Source organism: Solanum lycopersicum, chromosome 7, assembly GCF_036512215.1.
Source record: "Solanum lycopersicum chromosome 7, SLM_r2.1".
Taxonomy (NCBI): domain Eukaryota; kingdom Viridiplantae; phylum Streptophyta; class Magnoliopsida; order Solanales; family Solanaceae; genus Solanum; species Solanum lycopersicum.
Window position 1 is genome coordinate 67,633,706 of NC_090806.1, and position 21,729 is coordinate 67,655,434.

Genomic DNA, 21,729 nt, shown 5'->3' on the forward strand with positions numbered 1-21,729 from the left:
ATCGAAAAGAATTTTTTTCTTTTTTTTTTGTAATATAATTAAATCTTACGGAATAAAATCTACCTATAAGGTCGATGGGCAATTAGGAAGAGCAAATAATGGTTTCATTTGCAATTCATATATACCATAGGTATATCACATAAAATGATGGTTAAATAGGAAGTGACCCCTTATAATCATTTCAAAAGTATCAGCTGCATCCTTCTTGATAGGGGTATTTGAATGTGACTAGATAAGTCCACTTAATTAATTCCGATTCACACGTGATAATCTCATTTTATAAGATATAATATTTTTTACTTTGATAGTTCTATTTCCATGTGTTCCACTTATTAAACATGGTTCTATAGTCGGTATGTGACCCTTAAATGTCAAAGGCGTCCTTGAGTACGTGATCTCGAAGTGCGACATGTGGAGATTCTAGAGTCAGTGCATGAATTTTTCTTGGGGACTGATCTCAAAGTGCTACATGTGGAGATATTAGAGTCGGTCTATGAATTTTTCTTTCTTTTCTTTTGCCGCCTTTTGCTCAAACGGTCGAAGGGAGATAGTGTATCAAGTTGTTCGTAAGGGTCAACTTAATCCTCTTTCCTATAGATCTCAGATGACGGAACTCTAGGAGAGTCGCCGATTTCAACTACCAGTATGTATGATCTATACTAGATTTGACCAATTGTCTATCCTACGTCCTCTATGTTCTTGACAGACCATTTTTATTTTAGTAGAGTCTTTAAGTTGCACATATTGGTCATTTTCCCCATCACTTAGAAAAGATGAGTCACCGATTCAAATACAATATAATATCATGATTGTTGCTCAAAAAATTAGACACGCAATGCAACTCGCAATCGCAACAACCTAATTGCAAGAGCGAAGCTAACTGAGTTTTATCCCCGACCCAACTAGATCATGAAACATCGCAGTGTATCCATATTCTACAGTTTATCTCAAAATTAATTATTATCTTTTATCTCTCGTACCAGACTAACCGTACATTTCAATAATACTACTCTACCCTACCCTACACTAGTTAAGACCATGGCTCACAATTAAATCACATCATTTATGCTACTTATCTTCTTTTTCATTCTCATTTTTCCTTTTAAATGGGTCCACCATCTCAATTGTTCTTACTAATAATAGTGCAAAAACGTGCTTAGATTCCTAATGTCTGAAGAAAATTTCTTGTGAAAACGACACAACTTGTGGAGCTTATGAATATCATCTTAGTCTTTTTGTTTCTCGTATACGTGGTCACGTCGAAATAATTTTTTCATATATTTATTAAATTAGCGCAAATATCACATACGAATAACAGAATAAGATTTTAACAATTCACATTAACAATATCCTAAAGAAGGAACAATAAAATAGTAATGATCAGGAGATTTTTAAATTGTGAAATATTAGCCATTTAATTATCCTCGAAAATATAAATTTAAATTTGAAAAAGAAATTTTATTTATAAATGTAATTGTTCGATTAATTGAGTTTTTCATTCTGGGTTTCAACTCCCTCTATTTAACCTTCTATTGTTGGGCCTATGGCCCAAACCCAACCAAGTTTTAAGAAGAATGAAGTCCAATAAATTGGGCAACTTTCACATATAGCAAACAAAAAATTCATATTTGTATGCTACAACAAAGTTTGCATAATTGCGTTCCATAGCAAACATAAAACTGTATAATTCGCTATACATATACAATTGTATAATTCGCTGGCCTAAATTGTATAATTTACTGGCCTATTTCGCTGCAATTGTATAATTTGCTTTGCATACAGTTGAATCGAATTAAAATGTATGTATATTGCATAATTATAAGTGTATAGCAAGAAGATATATATTTTTTTCGCTTTATACAAAAACAGAAACACAATATATACACTTCTGTTGTATAAAGTTAGAGAAAATTATATTTTACTGCAATTGTATAATTCGTTGGCTTTTTTCTCTGCAATATTTGAAGTAAAATGTCTGTAAATTGTATAATTAAGTGTATAACACGAAGATATACATTTTTGCATGTGTATATACAATTTTCTCTCGCTTTATATAAAACAGAAACAGAATTATACACTTCTGTGTATAAAGTGAGAGAGGCGAGCGAGAATGGAGAGTGGCAAGCGAGATTTTTGGGAGAGAGACGCTGGCAAATTTTTAGCTAATGTTTTCTATGGAGCACAATTAAATCAAACCCTAGCTATTCTATTTATTTTAGGTTATTAGTTTGCTATTATATACAATTTTCCCTAAATTTATTCAATTTTAACCGATATACATAATTTCTAAACAATCATATGCATATTATATATTCGTCGACTATTTTTAATTAAAGAAATTGAATGAACAAATATTTGGATTAATTATTCTTTATTTAAGAATTTGTATTCAATAAACAACAAAGTATCATGCATTTCATTTATTTATTTTTTAAAACCATGTTAATTTGAATATATCTATTTGGCATAGCATATCAAATAGTAGAAAACATAATAAAATACACCCTTTACATTTGTCATAGCATCTTAAATAGTAGAAAACATAATTAAATACATCCTTTAACAGAAAAAAATATATAGAAATTATAATAAAATACACCCTTCAACCAAAAAAAAAAAAGGAAAATAATAGCTGTGGACCCACTCATTTTCTCCACTTATTTTACTGGAAATAAAATCCTTTATCTTATAAAGTTACGTTTTTTATTATTATTTTTTTTTATAAAAAAAAAACATTTAAATTATAGCATTTGATAAGTTACCTTCCAACGAAATTCATCTGCCTCTTCATCTCTAACAAAAGTGTAAGCCTTTAAATTTCCATCAATTTCAAGTCTAAGATATGTTAATGTTGTGTTATATTTAGTAAATGCCATCACATGTGAACTTCTTTTTGTTGATTTTGCCAATCTATAATCCAATTTCAATCTTTGGTTTCCACTATTTAATTTCACGGATTCCAACGTACTGTTTCCAAAATCGAACCAAGCTAATTCCACGCCTAACTTAGTCCTATTGTAGATAGCAAACAATTTTGGCTGCACCACCAAGCTATAAGGCCCGTTCGCATTTTTTTTCACCGAAGCCCGACTCACAAGCTTATTCGGGCCGGACAATCTGAGAGTTTGGCCCACTAGTAAAGTATCAGTGGGATAGTTGAAACTCTGCCAGACGAATTTACCTTTAGAGTCATGTAGCACCATGTTACCATTAGGTAACAACTTGAACCCTGTCACTCCTTTATTGGCTGTGTTGGTCTGCCAAGCGATTCGACCGTCAGCATCCGCCAATACAAGATTTCCGTTAGTTCCAAATGTGAGGGTCGCGTTTTCTTTAACGGGGTTTCCTCTATTTGCTTCCCACACCCAACGCATGAGTGATTCAGAACGGACAGTGCCCATTCGTAACGCTAGTGTCCATGCGTTAGGAGTTGTGTTATAGAAACAGAGCTGGAATGGATTACTGAAAACACTAAGAACGCGATAATCTGCTTGGTATTCTACGACATAAGGTCCTAAGTCGCCTTCGTTGACGAATTTAAAGGTGTTTTCAAGTGGAACTTGGGCAATGCAAGAAAATATTTGGGAGAAGAGAAATAGAGAGGCAAGAAGTGTAGTAGGCCATGAAGGAGACATGTTTAGTTTGTTGTTTGATATGATATGATACATTTGCTTCTTGAGATTGGTATTTATAGATTACATGAGGGAGGATAATTAATTAGTTTTATATATTGTATTATTGTTGATTCATAATCCTTAAGATTTTTGCATGACTGGACATTAATAATTACTATATGGATATAATAATACATATAGTTTGGGTCAAAATCTCAAAGGTTGTCAAATTCAAAACCGGTCAATATTGATGTGCCATACGTAAATTGTGTATTGGAGGAGCATAATTATTAGCATAATATAAAAATAATTGCATTTGAAATATGAAACTATTATAGAGAGTAACTATGACATAAATTATATAATAATAATAAGGGAAAATGCACAAGTACCCCCTCAATCTATGTTTGAAATTTTAAAAACACATTTAATACTATACTAAGGTCCTATTATTTTTTTGAACTTATTTTATAAGTAATTTCCTATCTCTTTTCGACATACGTGGCACTAGCTTGAAAAAAAAAGTCAACTAGTATTGGGCCCACAAGATAGTGCTACGTAGATCAAAAAGAGGTAGAAAATTTTTAATAAAATAAGTTCAGTGGGCTAATAGGATCTTTGTATAGTATAAGTGTGTCTATGAGATTTCGAACATAGGTTGAGGGGTACTTGTCCATTATCCATAATAATATCCATAATAATAATGATAATAATAATAATAATATATTTAGTAAAATTTCACAAAATGAAATAAATCAGAAATTAAATATATACAAATTTTAATTATATATTACTATCTCAAATCATATAAATATTATTTTCGAAATTGCATAATTTATACTTAATAGTCCATTATTTATAAGTCATAAGTGGGAGTATGAATTTTACTTTTAATTTTTAGTTACTAAAGTTGAATTATTAGATTTGAAATAAATATTGATGTGAAATTGTGAATAAGTAATTAAAACTGAGGCAAAAATTTGTACAAACTTAATATTTACAGCAAATAAATGAACGCTAAGCATTTATCGATAATACTTGAAATTATCACTGAATTATTAGATTTGAAATAAATATTGATGTGAAATTGTGAATAAGTAATTAAAACTGAGGCAAAAATTTGTACAAACTTAATATTTACAGCAAATAAATGAACGCTAAGCATTTATCGATAATACTTGAAATTATCACTGAATTATTAGATTTGAAATAAATATTGATGTGAAATTGTGAATAAGTAATTAAAACTGAGGCAAAAATTTGTACAAACTTAATATTTACAGCAAATAAATGAACGCTAAGCATTTATCGATAATACTTGAAATTATCACTGAATTATTAGATTTGAAATAAATATTGATGTGAAATTGTGAATAAGTAATTAAAATTGAAGCAAAAATTTGTACAAACTTAATATTTACAGCAAATAAATGAACGCTAAGCATTTATCGATAATACTTGAAATTATCACTTTAGTTAGGATCACATGTCGTGTATTTTTACTTTAATTTTAAATAGCTAAAAAATTAAACTAATATTTTTTTTATTATAATTATACCATTTCTTAAATCAAATATGAATCGTACGTCAACATAAATTGCATGGATGATTGAGATTCTTTATCTTTAAGCATATGTCTAAGATTTAAGCTTTTGGAATGAAAAAAATCATATTAAAAGTAACACTTTCGTATGAGCTCTGTTATATAAATTTAAATTCAATCAATTTAAATTTAAATATCGAACACTAAATAAAAAAATCAAAACTATTTCAAACTGTTGCGGCGGCCGGATAAGATAATTAAAGTTGCATAATCATACCCCCACAGAAATCAAACATTTTGTCAAAAACAGAAAATCTAATATACTTTAAAATTATTACTTTGTTTCATTACATAGTGATAATCGCCAAAAACGAACACGAATATATAACATCAAAGGCATATTATGGCTTATTATATGAAGAAAAAAAAACAGGTTATATTATCTGTATCAATACTACTTTATAAGGTTCACTTTAATAAAGTTTAAATTTTATATAATCTACGTGTATAAAAAAAAGAATATTTAAATATCTAGAGATTACTCACTCAATTTTAATTCATTCGTCTTACTTTGACTTGACATGAAATTTAAGAAAATAAATAATAATTTGAATCTCGTGAGTTGTAACCTTATACTGAAAACATGTCAAATATATCAAAATTTTATTTAATCTTATGATGTCTGAAACATGTAATGTAAAAAATTAAAATTAAAATGACCACAAAAAATCAAATATTCTTCTAAATGTGTTAAAAATAAAAGTATTACGACAAATAAATCGAAACAGAAAGTCATTTTAATTATCGTGCTTATTAAAAATAGTCATTTCATAATAATTAATTTAACTTTTAAAAGTTAAAATATAATTTAAAAAGTAATTTATTTCTACCTTTGTCTTATTCAGTAAATATAAAGATTCAAATAAGTTTTTTAATCACAATTTCTCATATATTTTAAATTATTAATTACTGTAATTTATAAATTTTTTTACATAATTTTTTAATTTAAAGTTTTTATATCTAAAAGTTGAATTATTTGATTCTCAAAATTCCGACGATATACCATTAACTAAGACAAAATGTACTCTAATTTTTAATCTTGAATATTTGGCTATAAATAAGACAATATTGGAGTCAAAAAAATTTAATATCAGCCGTTTTCACAAGATTATTTTTTTATATAATTTTCTGAGTGATATTGACCTCAAAGGGCCCATAACTCTTAAAGATATTAAAATAATGACAAATATTTATCGTCTTATGGCAAGATCTTAAGTACGTACATAGATTTTCTTGTTTCCTATCCTAGAAACTTGAATTTATTAGGAATAAATAATATGAGTATATGATAACCACGTAACTTGTCATTTGAAAAGATGGGAAAACAATTATTTGATTTTTGGTAAGCAAACTCAACACGATATTAGAATTGAAATATTAATATTAAAATTATGTTAAAACATATTAAATTTTATAATCTTAAACATATTAAATGAAAAAGATAAAATTAACGTATTGTTAAAAAAAAAAAAGGCGTCATGAATAATTTTATAGATTAAAAAAAAGGTGCAATTTTCACATATAGCAAATAAAAAATTCATATTTGTATGCTATAACAAAGTTTGCATAATTCCGCTTCATAAAAAATATAGAAACTGTATAATTCGCTATACATATACAGTTGGCAAATTGTATAAAACGAAGTGTATAAAACAAGAAAGTGAAAGACACTTGGGCAGAGAATTGTATAAAAACGAAGTGTATAAAATGAGTTGTATTATTATAAGTGTATAGAACGATTATATACAATTTGAATTTGTATAAAATGAGAAAGAAAGAAAGACAAAAGAGACTTGACAAGGAATATACAATTGAATCGAATTGTATAAAACGAGAAAGAGAGAAATTAGATTCAATTCGAAAATTGTATAAAACGAGAAAGAGAGAAAGGCAAAAGAAACTGGGCAGGGGAGTATTTTTATTGTATAATTATAAGTGTATAGGACGAAAATATATGTACTTGCATGTGTATATATAATTTTCTCACGCTTTATACAAACAGAAACACAATTTGTACATTTCGTTTCTATTTCTATAAGTGAGAAAGGAGAGGGTGGAGAGCGAGATATGGAAGAGGGGAGAGAAAGGAACAAAAATATATGTATTTATATAATTTTATCTGCTTTATACAATTAGAAACATTTTTTATACACTTGTGTTTGTATAAAAAGTAAAAAAGCGAGCGAGAGATTGGAGGAGAGTAGTGAGTGAGATATTTGGAAGAGCGGCGTCTGGCAATTTTTTGCAAACGTTTGCTATGAAGCACAATTAAACTAAACCTATTTACTCTATTTATTTTAGATTATTAATTTGCTATTATATAAGTTTCTTTTTGTGATAGTAGGTTATAATTAGGATACGTTTTTTGACATATTAAATTTATGATAAAAAGGAGATTAAAAAATGCTTTAAATCATAAGTTTAAATTATAACTGCGATATTCTTGAATTTTTTTTAAAAACTTCATACAAATTTATGATTCTGATACGAATTATAATTAGCGATAGAATTTATGTATCGTAGCATTTTGTGGTAGAGATTGAGTTTAGATGTCATGCATATGCACTAATGTTATAATCAACCATGCTAACTTTGGAATATCAGATTTTAATAATTAAAATGAAGAATTCAATACTAGAAAAAGCAAGGTGGAATTGTCGTTGTCAATACTTCTAGTAGCTCTCGATTTAATATAAAATTAATATACATCTATTTTTCTATTTAACTTTATTATTAAAAACTACAAACATTTTAATTATGAAATATAGAATTAATTAAATATTCAATAAATAGAAATTATATCTAAAAACATGAATAAATATAAAATAATAAAAAAAATATTTTATTTAAATCACATTAAAAGAGAAACACGATTAATAATTTAAAATCGAAAAAATAATATCGATTTGATTTGGTCATTCCGCCTGTTGTTTCCCATGCAAGCGTGAGCTGGAGCCAAATATAATTTTTTTTATTTAGCTTTTCAATATTCAAATAAAAGATAGCAAAGTCAAACAAACTCGTTATTATATATATATATAAAAAAAACTCTTTTTATTCATAAATTAATATAAGAATACTTAATTATTATTTTATTTTTATACGATTTCATAACTTTCAAAAATATAAATACTTTCATTATTTTCTACAATTTAAAACTTTAATGTAATATCTGTTCTCTTTTCATCCACAATTTTGTTTTATTTTTCTTCATCCTTAAAATATTAATATATAAGTCAAACTAACATACATATTTAATTCTGAAGCTAGTCAAACACTACACATAAAATAAAATGGTAGAAATATTTAATACTACAAAGTGAAAAAGATTTGCAGTAATAGGAATTTTTTATTTACTAGAAAATACTTGTAATGTTGTAGATTTCTTTTTTTCTATAGTAAATTAATCTTATAAAATAGAGAATCAATAATGCAGTAAAAAATATAAATTTGAGGGCGATTTTAAATTGGCAGTAAACAAAGTGACAAATTTCATTTGTTTAGGACAAAGTTATGATTGTTTGTTACGTGCACACTGATTGATTATGTAAATTAATTTGAAACAATTAAAAACGACGTATAAATAAGGGATTTTTTTTTAAAAAAATAATGATTGTTCAAGACTTAATTATATAGTATATATATTTTGAAATTCGTTCATTATTAGTGTTACATTTGTTTTTAAAAATTCGTGACATATTAGTCATATGATGATACATACAAAGTGAATTATTTATTGTTGATGTAAAAAAAATTTAAAAAGTATTATATCATTGATACAAAATAAATTTCGGATTCTAATATATTATTAATATGATTAGAAAGCAACTATTGATACGTTTGATAAATATAAAATATAAATTTGTATTATTATTTATCAAAAAAAATTAAAAAAAAATAGGCAACATGCCTATATTTATAATTGAACGGTCAAATATAAAATCTATCGCAATTAATTTCCACATCGAGCCGCCTTAACCCCTTTTTATCCAGAACACACAAGTGGGTAGTGGTATAGGACCACCTTTTTTATCTCTCTTTTATTTTGATATTTTTTTCATTTTGATAATAATAAGGTAATACATCTTCCTTTTATATTTAATTAGATATTTTACATTTGAGCTATAAAATATATTCGATAAATAGGGTGTTATATTTATAAAGACGTGAAACTTTTAATTCACTCGAAATATATAGTGAACAGTGAACATCATGTAAAAAATAAAAAAATAAAAATCTGAATACAAGATCTATTTAGAACTTAGATATATGCAAATTAGTATATACCTAAATAAATAAAATACAAAATGTTTTTTCAATTTTTTTTAAAAAATACCAAATAAGTGTTTACTTCTTTAATAAAATAAAATTTTATTTGCTATTATGAGAATTAGTTTTGTTATTCTGTGGTTTTAATTCAATGTACTATGATTAGAGTTAGTTTTGATATTCTGTGGTTTTAATGCAATGTAATATTAGTCTAAAAGATTCATATTCCAAGTTTATCAAATAATACTTAGTTTCTGTGTATATCAAATTGAATTAAAAGATTGTATTTATTGCACTTAAATAATAATAACAACAACAATAATAAAATTAATAATATGAACATGACTGCTGATAGATTTTCTCTTAAACTTGAGACAATAAATGCACTATGCACATACTTCTTTTTTTCTCATGATATTAAATATTTATATTAAAATCTCATTAAATTTATTTTACATTATATTCAAAATAAAACACTTTTTAACACGAATAATTTTATTTTTAAAGAGATTTTAACTCGAAACAATATTACCATCAAAGAGCAAAATTATAACTTTTGAGGAATATATATCCACTTGATTGTTCCCGCGTAGAGCACATCAACATTGACTAGTACTTTTAATTGACTACCCAACTTGTGCATAATTAATTGTACATTTATGATCATATTATACTTTATTAACGTCTAGTCAAAATCAAATATCTTAATGATTCTGATAAACAACATATATAACTAATATAATTATCCTGCACCATCCATCTATAAATTCCAATCTCAAGAAGCAAATGTATCATATCAAATCAAACAACAAATTAAACATGACTACTTCATGGCCTACTACACTTCTTGCTTCTCTATTTCTTTTCTCCCAAATATTTTCTTGCATTGCCCTAGTTCCACTTGAAAACACCTTTGAATTCGTCAACGAAGGCGAATTAGGACCTTATATCGTAGAATATCAAGCAGATTATCGTGTTCTTAGTGTTTTCAATAATCCGTTCCAGCTCTGTTTCTACAACACAACTCCTAATGCGTGGACATTAGCGTTGCGAATGGGCACTGTTCGTTCTGAATCACTCATGCGTTGGGTGTGGGAAGCAAACAGGGGAAACCCCGTTAAAGAAAACGCGACATTCACGTTTGGAACTAACGGAAATCTCGTATTGGCCGATGCTGACGGTCGAATCGCTTGGCAGAGCAACACGGCCAATAAGGGGGTGACAGGGTTCAAGTTGTTACCTAACGGTAACATGGTGCTACATGACAAAAAAGGTAAATTCGTCTGGCAGAGTTTCAACTATCCCACTGATACTTTACTAGTGGGCCAAACTCTCAGATTGTCCGGCCCGAATAAGCTTGTGAGCCGGGCCTCGGTGAAAAAGAATGCGAACGGGCCTTATAGCTTGGTGGTGCAGCCGAGATTGTTTGCAGTCTACAAGGGAAACAAGGTTGACGTGGAATTAGCTTGGTTCGATTATGGAAATAACACATTGGAATCGATAAAATTAAATAATGGGAATCAAAGATTGAAATTGGATTATAGATTTGCAAAATCAACACAAAGAAGCTCACATGTGATGGCATTTACTAAATACAACACAACATTGACATATCTTAGACTTGAAATTGATGGAAATTTAAAGGCCTATACTTTCGTTAGAGATGAAGAAGCAGATGAATTCCGTTGGAAAGTAACTTACAGTAGGATTTAAAACGTTTCATAAACGAAACGTATAAATCTACATACACACTATTCTTTTTCACGAATTATATTATCGTGCTGTGAACGTAAATCTATAAGATAAAGGATAAGTGTGCAGTACAATAAGTGGGTCCACATGCAGCTAGTAGTCCAATAAATGAGTGGTAACTCCTATTTAATGTTAATTATTTTTCTTTATTCCACTTTTGAAAAAAAATATTATGTTTTGGTTGAATTAAGAGAGTGTATTATTTTGATATATATATATATATAATTATTTTTGTATTGAAATATTTATGAAATAAGATTTTAACAAGTGAGATCTCGATTGTTAAAGAATGACAAAAGTCATATCGGTGATTAATGTGATGGGTGAACTCTTTATAAGGCTTAGGCAATCCTCCCCCATTTGAGCTAACTTTTGGGGTGTGAATTAGGCCTAAGACCTAATTTCACATTAATTCCCTTTGTTGAATTACTTAATCATATGATAAATTGTATTAACTTACGTAAACAGAATTAATTATGTACTTTCTTTAGTCATATTTATAAAATGACTCTTTGGGTCTTACTAAAAAAAAATTGACATAAACCTTCTGTAAAAATAAGTATTTACCTTCTGGGCTACTATTGAAAAAAAATATAATGTATATAAGCATCAATATATTATATTCTTAGTTCCTTTACTATAACTTATATATTAAAATTTTACTATAAGCTATTTGCAAATCAGACAAAATTAAAAAACAAAACTGAAGTCCATATAATATGACAATAAGGATCGTTTGAAAAATCAATCATTTGGAAATTTTTAGATTTAGATTTTATTTCGTATATTTTCTTACAAATGTGAAAATTTAATTTATGAAAATCATTAATTATTTTTATACAATCTTATCAAATGAATAATTATTTTATTTATTTTTATTTATTCATTGTTTGACTTTACACACCTCTTAAAAGATAGTACTATAGATGATACGTCTATTTTATCACTTTTTCAATATAATAAATTTAATATTTTAAAAAATAACTTTAGCTAATAATAAAGAAAGTTTAAAAAATAAAAACCAAGTGATAATTACTTATGATTTGTTTAGAGTAAGCAAAGAAAAATGAACGGAAGAAATCATTCACAAAGTATCTAAATATCTCACTCTTCAAATCAATAAATCACATTTTCCTATTTTTGAGTAACTTAAATATAAAATTATAATTTAAAATAGAATTTCATAAAATAAACGTATAGGTTTAAAATCATTTAATATCAAAATCAAAATTTCAAATTTCTATTGTGGCGCATTTGAATGAGTTTAAAAAAAAAATCAGATTTTTAAGTAAAAAAATAAAGATCAGAATTCTTTTAAAATTTATAAAATACCAAAAAAATTAAAAATAATTTTAACTTTTAAGTCAATTTAAATGGAATTTAATACTCCAACATTACTTACACTTTGCACCGACACAAAAATTCAAAGTTTTTGTCGTCGTTCTATATTAATAAAAATACGTTTGTTTTCTTTAAATTATATGATCTAGACGCTAGATACTTCTACTTTTGTATATACAATAAAATAAAATCAGATCCACTCATTTATATTATTTTATTAAAATTTTGTTGCTATAATTGTCAACTTGCGTAGTAGAACAGAAAACTTTTGTTCGTCACTCATGACGACATCGTTTTTGGAGTTCACATGAACATGCCAGGTGTTTTTAAGTGCAAGAAACTATAGTAGTAAATTTAACAGAGAAAAAAAAAACTTGACAAAATTGAAATGATAGTAACAATATTTTGTTGTGCCATAGCAATTACTTTGTTTGTGTGTCTATGGAAAGTACTAAATTGGGTTTGGTTCCAACCAAAGAAGTTGGAGAAATTGTTGAGGAAACAAGGGCTAAATGGGAATTCATACAGATTTTTGTATGGGGACATGAAAGATTTTTCTAAGATGATTAAGGAAGCTAATTCAAAGCCTATGAATATGGATGATCATGATTTAGCACCAAGAATGGTGCCTTTCTTTCTTGAAACCATCAAGAAATATGGTAAGTTTTCACTCAAAAAGTTTACTCATTCGTAATCGAGTCAAAAATTAAAGTTTATGAATTTAATCTTTTTTTTAGTTAATTCTTCGGTTTCTTCCGGAAACAGATGATTTTAGTTATTGCATAACTTATAAAGTTGATGTCATCTAATCAGAAAATCACGAGCGGATTCGTAGACCCAACTTTATGTAGACATGTAGGAATTACTACAGATCATTGGAAACACTTTATGCAATAGACTCTCGTAGTCCGTTCCTTTCCACACCTGCTATAAGCTTTAGTGGATCGAACTGTTTTATACTAAATACTTCATTTGTTCCATTTTATATATTATCTTTTTACCAATTTTATATATTATCTTTTTACTTTGCATAATGCAAAAAGAAATGACGTAATTTTACCTTTCTATTCTTATTTAATTTTTTTAAACTCAAATTTTCAATCAATGAATATGAATTAATTTAACCAATAGACATAAATCATTTACTTAGCTTTTCTAAGTTGGTTAAATGCATATTTTCAAAGCTAATAACTCACAAGGTAAAAGAGGAACAATATACTCTCTCCGTCCAGTATTATTTGTCATGGTTTTTATTTTTAGAATCAAACTATTAAAACTTTGATTAATTTTTTAAGATGTATTTTTTCATCATATTAATATGCAAAAAATTGTAATTTATTGTACTTTTCATATTGTTTTAGAATATCTAATTTTTTTTGTTTAAAATATCGAATTAATGTGATCTAATTTACCTTTGAAAATTAATCCAATTGACTTTCGATAAGCGCAACATGACAAATAATTCCGGACGGAGGGAGTAATATTTATGTATTGATTTTATGAAATGACAAGTACTATGGATGAACTATTTATAGAAATGAATGAGATACAAAATGATACAAAAGGAGTACTAATTATTGATATAAGTAGTAGATTAAATTCACTAATTTGTTATCCATTCACAAATCTCTCATTCATTTGCACAGACGGAGTTAGAATTCGAAGTTTAAGCTTTTTGAACTTGAAGTTGTAGTTCTCTTTAGTTACAAGGTTCACAATTAAATATCTGTACATATCTTATGAACTTGCTAATACAAATAAGCAGTTTAGCTAGAAGTTCCTTTGGTAAAATGTAGTTTGTTTGAACTATTTTTTCGAATTCGATAAAATTTGTAATGAGCATGTTATCCTGATTTCTTTATCTTTTAAAGATCACTCTGTTCATTTCGTTCTGTTCGATTGTATAGATGTTTTGTTTCGAATTTTGTACTTGTTGTAGTTAAGCTTGAGTCATATATATATATTTGCAGGGAAAAAATGTTTTACATGGATGGGTCCAAGACCACAAATACTAATCATGGATCCTGAGCTTATAAAGGAAGTACTTTCGAAAACCTACGTGTATCAAAAGCCTCATGGAAATCCGTTAGGCACGTTATTTGTACAAGGATTAGTAAGCTATGAGAAAGATAAATGGGCCAAACATAGAAAAATCATCAATCCCGCGTTCCATCTAGAGAAGTTAAAGGTTTGTCATTCAACTTCGTGATTTGCCTTCCTTATCGTTCAATCTTAACTTTTATGTCATATGACTATTTCGAGTAATGTGGTATCTGCTGCCTGACTTGATGTAGACAATAGTGGTTCTATAGGGACGCGAATCTCACCTGGATCAATGATTCAATGTTCTAGATTGTTCTTCCACCAATCGATAATATGTTAACTCTTGCTTCTTGTATGTTCCACATATGGCTATATTGAGTGATTTCTGCTATACCTTAGCTTGAGTTAGACAATCCGAGAGTGAATCTATGGTTCAAAGAAGTCGAATATTGTCTGGATCATTATTTGTCAGGACGCTCTTTGCGTAAGTTTCTTGGCTTGGACAGAGTACGTGTTTAGTCCATGTTGTGTTCCTACAGACTAAGTTCAATTTTATTTGATATATTTACTATATGGTGATTGAATATGTGTTACTAATTATGTTCAAAGTGCAAGTGTTATTGACGTTTTCCCTGATTCACTATTTTCTCGAACAGCATATGCTTCCAGCTTTTTACTTGAGCTGTAGTGAGATGCTGAGCAAATGGGAAGACGTTGTTCGAGTTGAAGGCTCTCATGAGATAGATGTATGGCCTCACCTGCAGCAATTGACTTGTGACGTGATCTCTCGGACAGCTTTTGGCAGTAGTTATGAAGAAGGTAGAAAGATTTTTGAACTTCAAAAGGAACAAGCTCAGCATTTTCTCGAAGTTATACGCTCAGTTTATATCCCAGGATGGAGGTAAACTTATTGCTCCAAAGAATCCGAAAAATGTAGCTATAGGAAATGATTAGTTCTAATATTTGTTAATACGTTTTGGTTTTGTGTTTTCAAAGATTTTTGCCAACAAAGAGGAACAGAAGAATGAAGAAATTAAAAAATGATGTTCGGTCTTCAATTAGAGGTATTATTGATAAAAGATTGAAGGCAATGGAAGCAGGGAACGCGGATAATGAGGATCTATTGGGCATATTGCTGGAATCGAATTTTAAAGAAATTGAACTGCACGGTAACAAGGACTTTGGAATGAGTATCGAAGAAGTCATTGAAGAATGCAAGCTGTTCTATTTTGCTGGTGCAGAAACTACATCAGTGTGGATTCTGTGGACGCTGGTGTTGTTGAGCAGACATCCAGATTGGCAGGAACGGGCCAGAGAAGAAGTATTGCAAGTGCTTGGGAGTCGAAAACCAGATTTTGATGGATTAAATCATCTAAAAGTTGTAAGTATTCTTGTTCTGCCATTGGTACAAAAAGCACGTGTGAATTTCTTTTGATCATCTCGTTCATGCTAGAGGAGCATCTCTGTTACAGGTAACAATGATCTTGTACGAGTCGTTGAGGTTATATTCCCCAATAACAGTACTTACGCGACGAGTTTATGAAGACATTACACTAGGAGAAGTATCTCTACCAACTGGTGTGCTAGTCTCATTGCCAATGATTTTATTGCATCATGATAAAGATATATGGGGTGAAGATGCAACCAAGTTCAATCCAGAGAGATTTAGTGAAGGAATATCAAGTGCAGCAAAGGGTCAAGTTACATATTTTCCATTTGCTTGGGGTCCAAGAATATGCATTGGACAAAATTTTGCCATATTAGAAGCAAAGATGACTCTGTGTATGATCCTACAAAGCTTCTCTTTTGAATTGTCTCCATCCTACACACATGCTCCTCAATCCTTGGTAACCACTCAGCCTCAGTATGGTGCTCCACTTATTTTCCACAAACTATAATTTCGAAGAGTTTATTCAGACTCGATTCAGTGATGGAGTTACAATATCGAAATACGGGTTCAGAAACAGTTTCTCTATTTCATAAAGACAGGGGATTATGTGTTGTACTCTCCACTCTCCCCTGACCCTCATATTGGGTATGTTGTTTTTGTTATTCTGACAAACTCAGTAGTTTTCGTCAAAAGCTTGCATTTGTTTGAGCAAATCCACTAAAAATACTATACAACATCCGTGCTAGCACGAGCTCAATATATATTGCTTCCTTAATTTCAAATTATGTGAAATAGTTGAAATTTGGAGAATTACCTCTATTTTTTTTAATATGATTTTTAAATATTTTAGGTTGTCTATATTATTATGTTTACTGTTACAATATTGAATTTTTTTTAAAATATTCACTTAATGTAGACATGTGTTACATACGATGATTTTTTTCGGTGCCCAAGTTTATGAGGGTAGGGATACAATCTATGTATTTTAGGATTATAATTACAAAAAAGTCCTCGGATATTTTCCTTTGCTCAACAATGTCTCACAGATATGGTAGATATAAATATATAGTAGTAATTTATATTTATACGTAAATTTATATTCAAACAAAATGGACAAAAATTCAAATTTTAGTAACAATATGTTGTTATGTCATAGCAATTAGTCTGTTTGTGTGTCTATTGAAAGTACTAAATTGGGTTTGGTTCAAACCAAAGAAGTTGGAGAAATTGTTGGGAAAGTAAGGGCTAAATGGGAATTCATACAGAATTTTGTATGGTGATATGCAAGATTTATCTGGGATGACTAAAGAAGCTAACTCAAAGCCTATGAATATTTATTGATTTCGTGGGGTTTAATTAGTAATAAGTGGATAGTGGATTGATTTATAAATTATACATAGTTGAGTGCCACGTATTTAAAAAAATATATAAATAGTTTAAATTTAAAACCGTTAAATAAGTGGTCAATTTTGAATTCAAATGTGAATGACAAGGGTATTTTGAAGCCAATAATTGGATGGAAAGAATATTTTGGACTCTCTCTATATAGATATAGATATAATTGAGGTAGAGGGAACGAAGAGAAGATTATAACGTGGGAATTTAACCTTCACCAATAAGATAAGAATTCAAATAGTCAATCAGATCATTCGTATTTATTTTACTTTTTCTTATTCAACAGCTTTTGCATTAAAGAACTAGTTTGATTAGACATGGACCATATTCTTAACGTCCTGGGTTAAAACACACCCCAAAAAAATGTGGAGAGCGGGAATTGCACTAAGTAAAAATGAAACGAGTAATTAAAAAGTAAAAGAAAATCCGAGCCCTTCTTGTTATTATAGGATGTATAATTACGAAAACACCCTCAGATATTTGCCCACAGATATAAATAAGTATAGGGACACAAAAATTTAACTGAAACAAAATGGAATTAGTTACAGCATGTTGTTGTGCCATAACAATTACTCTGTTTGTTTGTTTATGGAAAGTACTGAATTGGGTTTGGTTCAGACCAAAGAAGTTGGAGAAATTGTTGAGGAAACAAGGGCTAAATGGGAATTCATACAGATTATTGTATGGAGACATGAAAGATTTTTCTAAGATGATTAAAGAAGCTAATTCAAAGCCCATGAATTTGTCTAATGATATAACTCCAAGATTGGTACCTTTCTTTCTTGAAACCATCAAGAAATATGGTATGTACTTTATTTTTTGTTTATCTCGAGAATGATTTGTCATGCTTTACTTAGTATCTGCTTTGATATATTTTTCCTTTTAAGTCAGACGTGTTTATCAGAAACAATGTCTCTACCCAAGGTATGGTAAGGTCGGCATATGCTCTCCTCGAGACTCTACTAGTAGGATTACACAAAATCTGTTAAAAGAAAAATAAGTCCCTTAATTTTAGGTATTTTTGAGAAGACTGAAGTTCTTATAAGAAAACGTTAGATCATGCTCTAAAGTTTTGTACGTTGATGCAGGCGTTATAAGTAAATTTTATGTTTTGTCTGTAAGATTAGGTAATTTACAAGCAAAAGATGTATGAAGTGTACATAAAGATGCTTCTTAGGTAGAGGAGGGGATGAATTTGTTCGAGAGTTGAAGATATGTTTAAGTAAATAAAAATTGTGCTTTATTTGATACCTTAAACTTTTAGATGAGTTGATCACTCACAACATGATGTACGAGTAGATAGAGGTAGTTAGAAGTGTCCAGTGGGTCAAAGTCCCACATTAGTTGGAGAATGAACTAGTGGTCTGCTTATATGAACTTGAGTAATCTTCATCTCATGAACTAGCTTTTCCGGTTGAGTCAGACTCCAATATTATACTGGGGTCTTGGATTGAGTCTGACGGCCAATATTATACTGGGGTCTTGGATTGAGTCTGACGGCCAAACATCTCTATTATCAAGAAGAACAAACAATGATTGTGATTACTGAAGCTGATTTAATTGAGGATGATGATATAAGCTAAACATAATCCAAATTAAACGCGTTCTTAGTTATACATATGCTTGCAGGGAAAAAGTCTTTTATTTGGTTGGGTCCAAAACCACAAGTACTAATCATGGATCCGGAGCTTATAAAGGAAGTATTCTCGAAAAATTATTTTTATCAAAAGCCTCATGGAAATCCATTCGCAGCGTTATTGGTACAAGGACTAGCAGCCTATGAGGAAGACAAAAACATAGAAAAATTATCAATCCCGCTTTCCATCTAGAGAAGCTAAAGGTTTGTCAGACGTTTCTTCGTTTTTCCTCCTTTAACGTATGACTATTTCTAGTAAATTCATCATTTGTCAAGACTCTTCTACAGTTCTATGTAAGTTCATAGGCTTGGACGGGGCATTTAGTCTATGTAAGTTGATAATGTCTTAGATATATTACCGTAAAATGAATCTTTTTTATATTAAAGAGATTTGTAATATTGTTGAACGTGTTTCACCTTAATTGTTGTTTGAACGCTCTTTCTTTTTATTAAACTAGATGGTGATGGTATCACTATATCTGTATTCCTAATTCTGTTTCAAGTGTTGTGTCATCGTTATATGTTCCCTTACATCATTTTCTCGAACAGCATATGCTTCCAGCTTTTCACTTGAGTTGTAGTGAGATGTTGAGTAAATGGGAAGACGCTGTTGAAGGCTCTCGTGAGATAGATGTATGGCCTCACCTTCAGCAATTAACTTGTGATGTGATCTCTCGTACAGCTTTTGGTAGTAGTTACGAAGAAGGTAGAAAGATTTTTGAACTTCAAAGGGAACAAGCTCAGCATTTTATCGACACTGTACGCTCAGTTAATATCCCAGGATGGAGGTAAATTAATTTGCCTGAGAATCGAAAAATTGTAGCCAAAGCTATGTTGTTCGGACTCTTAAAAATGATGATGGTTGCATGTTGGATCTTCCAAATATTAGTGCATTTCTATAGAATCCGACATGGTTGCAGGAACTATTTTGGAGAGTCCGAACAACATAGAACCAAAGTTCATCAGGAGATGCACATAGCTTTTACTTCATCTAATGCATTTTGGTTTTCTGTCTTATAATATAATTTCAAAGATTTTTGCCAACAAAGAGGAACAGAAGAATGAAGGAAATAAAAAACGAGGTTCGGACCTCAATGAAAGGTATTATCGATAAAAGAATGAAGGCAATGAAAGCAGGTCATGATGCCGATAATGAGGATCTGTTAGGCGTATTGCTTGAATCAAATTTCAAAGAAATTGAACAGCACGGAAACAAGGATTTTGGAATGAGCATCGAAGAAGTCATCGAAGAATGCAAGTTATTCTATTTTGCTGGCCAAGAAACTACATCAGTCTTACTCGTGTGGACTCTGGTGTTGTTAAGTAGGTATCAAGATTGGCAGACACAGGCCAGAGAAGAAGTCTTGCAAGTGTTTGGGAGTCGGAAACCAGATTTTGATGGATTAAATCATCTAAAAGTTGTGAGTATTCTGTTTTTTTTAATTCTTGGTTTAGTTCATGTGCCATGAGTTCCTTCTCTCATTGTTATTGCTATTGCTTGAGAGCTTTGTGATACTAATGTTTCATTGTCCACGCACCAGATTCTAAGCACTGGGCGTGAGGTGGGGTGTTAAAAGATGGAGCAGATTCCTTATAAAGCTTGGTCAATCCTCCTCTCTTTGAGCTAGCTTTTGCGGTGTGAGTTAGACCTAAGACCTAATTTCACAATTACAACTTGTAACTTACAAGCTAACGATGATCTTGTACGAGTCATTAGATATAACTGAAGAAGAAGCCTTTTTTTTGCAGGTAACGATGATCTTGTACGAGTCACTAAGGCTATATTCCCCATTATTTACACATAACAGACAGGCAAGTGAAGACACAGTATTAGTAGAATTGTGTCTACCAGCTGATGTGCTAGTTTCATTGCCCACGATCATATTGCATCATGACAAAGATATATGGGGTGAAGACGCAAACAAGTTCAATCCAGAGAGATTTAGAGAAGGAATATCAAGTGCAACAATGGGTAAAGTTACATATTTTCCATTTTCATGGGGTCCAAGAATATGCATTGGACAAAATTTTGCAATGTTAGAGGCAAAGATGACTCTGTGTATGATCCTACAAAGCTTCTCTTTTGAATTGTCTCCATCCTACACACATGCGCCTCAACCCCTACTTACCATTCAGCCTCAGTATGGTGCTCCTCTTATTTTCCACAAACTATAATTTCATATTACGTGAGGTATCTTTGCACTCCACACTCTGCAGACCTCACTTGTACGACTATACTGGATATGTTATTGTTCAGACAAACTCAATAACTCTTGTTTAAACCTTTTATCTGTACCAGAGAATAAATAACATGATGCAAATTATATACAAATCATCTCAAGAACCAATGAGAAGCTTATTGTTATGACAAATTTAGATATATTCTACAAACACATTAAGCTAAAGAATTTGTGGAAAAAATAACTGTTTTTTTTTTGGTCACAATAAAAACATGTGACATGCTAGTAAGCAGTAAGCACAGCCGGCCTTTTTGGCAATGAAACCACTACATACACTTGTACACTAATTCTTTTTTCATTTTTTAAACTAAAATTATGAATGTCAGAATACGAAATAACAAGTAAAAACAAACGAAAATGATTAAAAATATAAGAGAAAATCAGAGCCACTCATTGGTGTCTTTGCTCATCATTGTTGACGACGTCGTTTGTTAGTTCCCAGAGAC

General features: G+C 29.8%; 3 protein-coding genes and 1 pseudogene across 4 annotated transcripts; 3 read left to right on the forward strand and 1 right to left on the reverse strand.

Moving 5' to 3' along the window:
- Window positions 1–2,442: 2,442 nt before the first annotated feature.
- LOC101243909 (epidermis-specific secreted glycoprotein EP1-like) lies at window positions 2,443–3,696 on the reverse strand. Its single transcript, XM_004244228.5, has one exon. It carries the CDS (start codon window positions 3,666–3,668, stop codon window positions 2,742–2,744), a length of 927 nt encoding a protein of 308 aa, XP_004244276.3. The 5' UTR covers window positions 3,669–3,696; the 3' UTR covers window positions 2,443–2,741.
- A 6,483-nt stretch (window positions 3,697–10,179) lies between these two features.
- LOC101268888 (epidermis-specific secreted glycoprotein EP1) lies at window positions 10,180–11,480 on the forward strand. The gene has a single exon (XM_004244227.5). The coding sequence runs from the start codon at window positions 10,273–10,275 to the stop codon at window positions 11,197–11,199; it is 927 nt and encodes a 308-aa protein (XP_004244275.3). The 5' UTR covers window positions 10,180–10,272; the 3' UTR covers window positions 11,200–11,480.
- Window positions 11,481–12,717: 1,237 nt separating this feature from the next.
- CYP72A14 (cytochrome P450 72A14) lies at window positions 12,718–16,822 on the forward strand. Its single transcript, XM_004244224.4, has 5 exons — window positions 12,718–13,238; window positions 14,550–14,767; window positions 15,279–15,523; window positions 15,619–16,003; window positions 16,095–16,822. The coding sequence occupies exons 1-5, from the start codon at window positions 12,968–12,970 to the stop codon at window positions 16,518–16,520; spliced, it is 1,545 nt and encodes a 514-aa protein (XP_004244272.2). The 5' UTR covers window positions 12,718–12,967; the 3' UTR covers window positions 16,521–16,822.
- A 959-nt stretch (window positions 16,823–17,781) lies between these two features.
- Window positions 17,782–21,375, forward strand: LOC101268591 (cytochrome P450 CYP72A219-like; annotated as a pseudogene). Its single transcript, XR_011210837.1, has 5 exons — window positions 17,782–18,210; window positions 19,037–19,247; window positions 19,593–19,831; window positions 20,077–20,464; window positions 20,793–21,375. The product of XR_011210837.1 is annotated as a cytochrome P450 CYP72A219-like (transcript).
- Window positions 21,376–21,729: the final 354 nt, after the last annotated feature.

Bases quoted from the DNA above. Each gene is read 5' to 3' on its own strand.
- LOC101268888 (XM_004244227.5), top strand. From the start codon at position 10,273: ATGTATCATATCAAATCAAACAACAAATTAAACATGACTACTTCATGG.
- LOC101243909 (XM_004244228.5), bottom strand. From the start codon at position 3,668: ATGTATCATATCATATCAAACAACAAACTAAACATGTCTCCTTCATGG.
- CYP72A14 (XM_004244224.4), top strand. From the start codon at position 12,968: ATGATAGTAACAATATTTTGTTGTGCCATAGCAATTACTTTGTTTGTG. The intron at 13,239-14,549 runs GTAAGTTTTCAC...ATATATTTGCAG, and splicing joins TGAAACCATCAAGAAATATG to GGAAAAAATGTTTTACATGG. The intron at 15,524-15,618 runs GTAAACTTATTG...GTGTTTTCAAAG, and splicing joins GTTTATATCCCAGGATGGAG to ATTTTTGCCAACAAAGAGGA.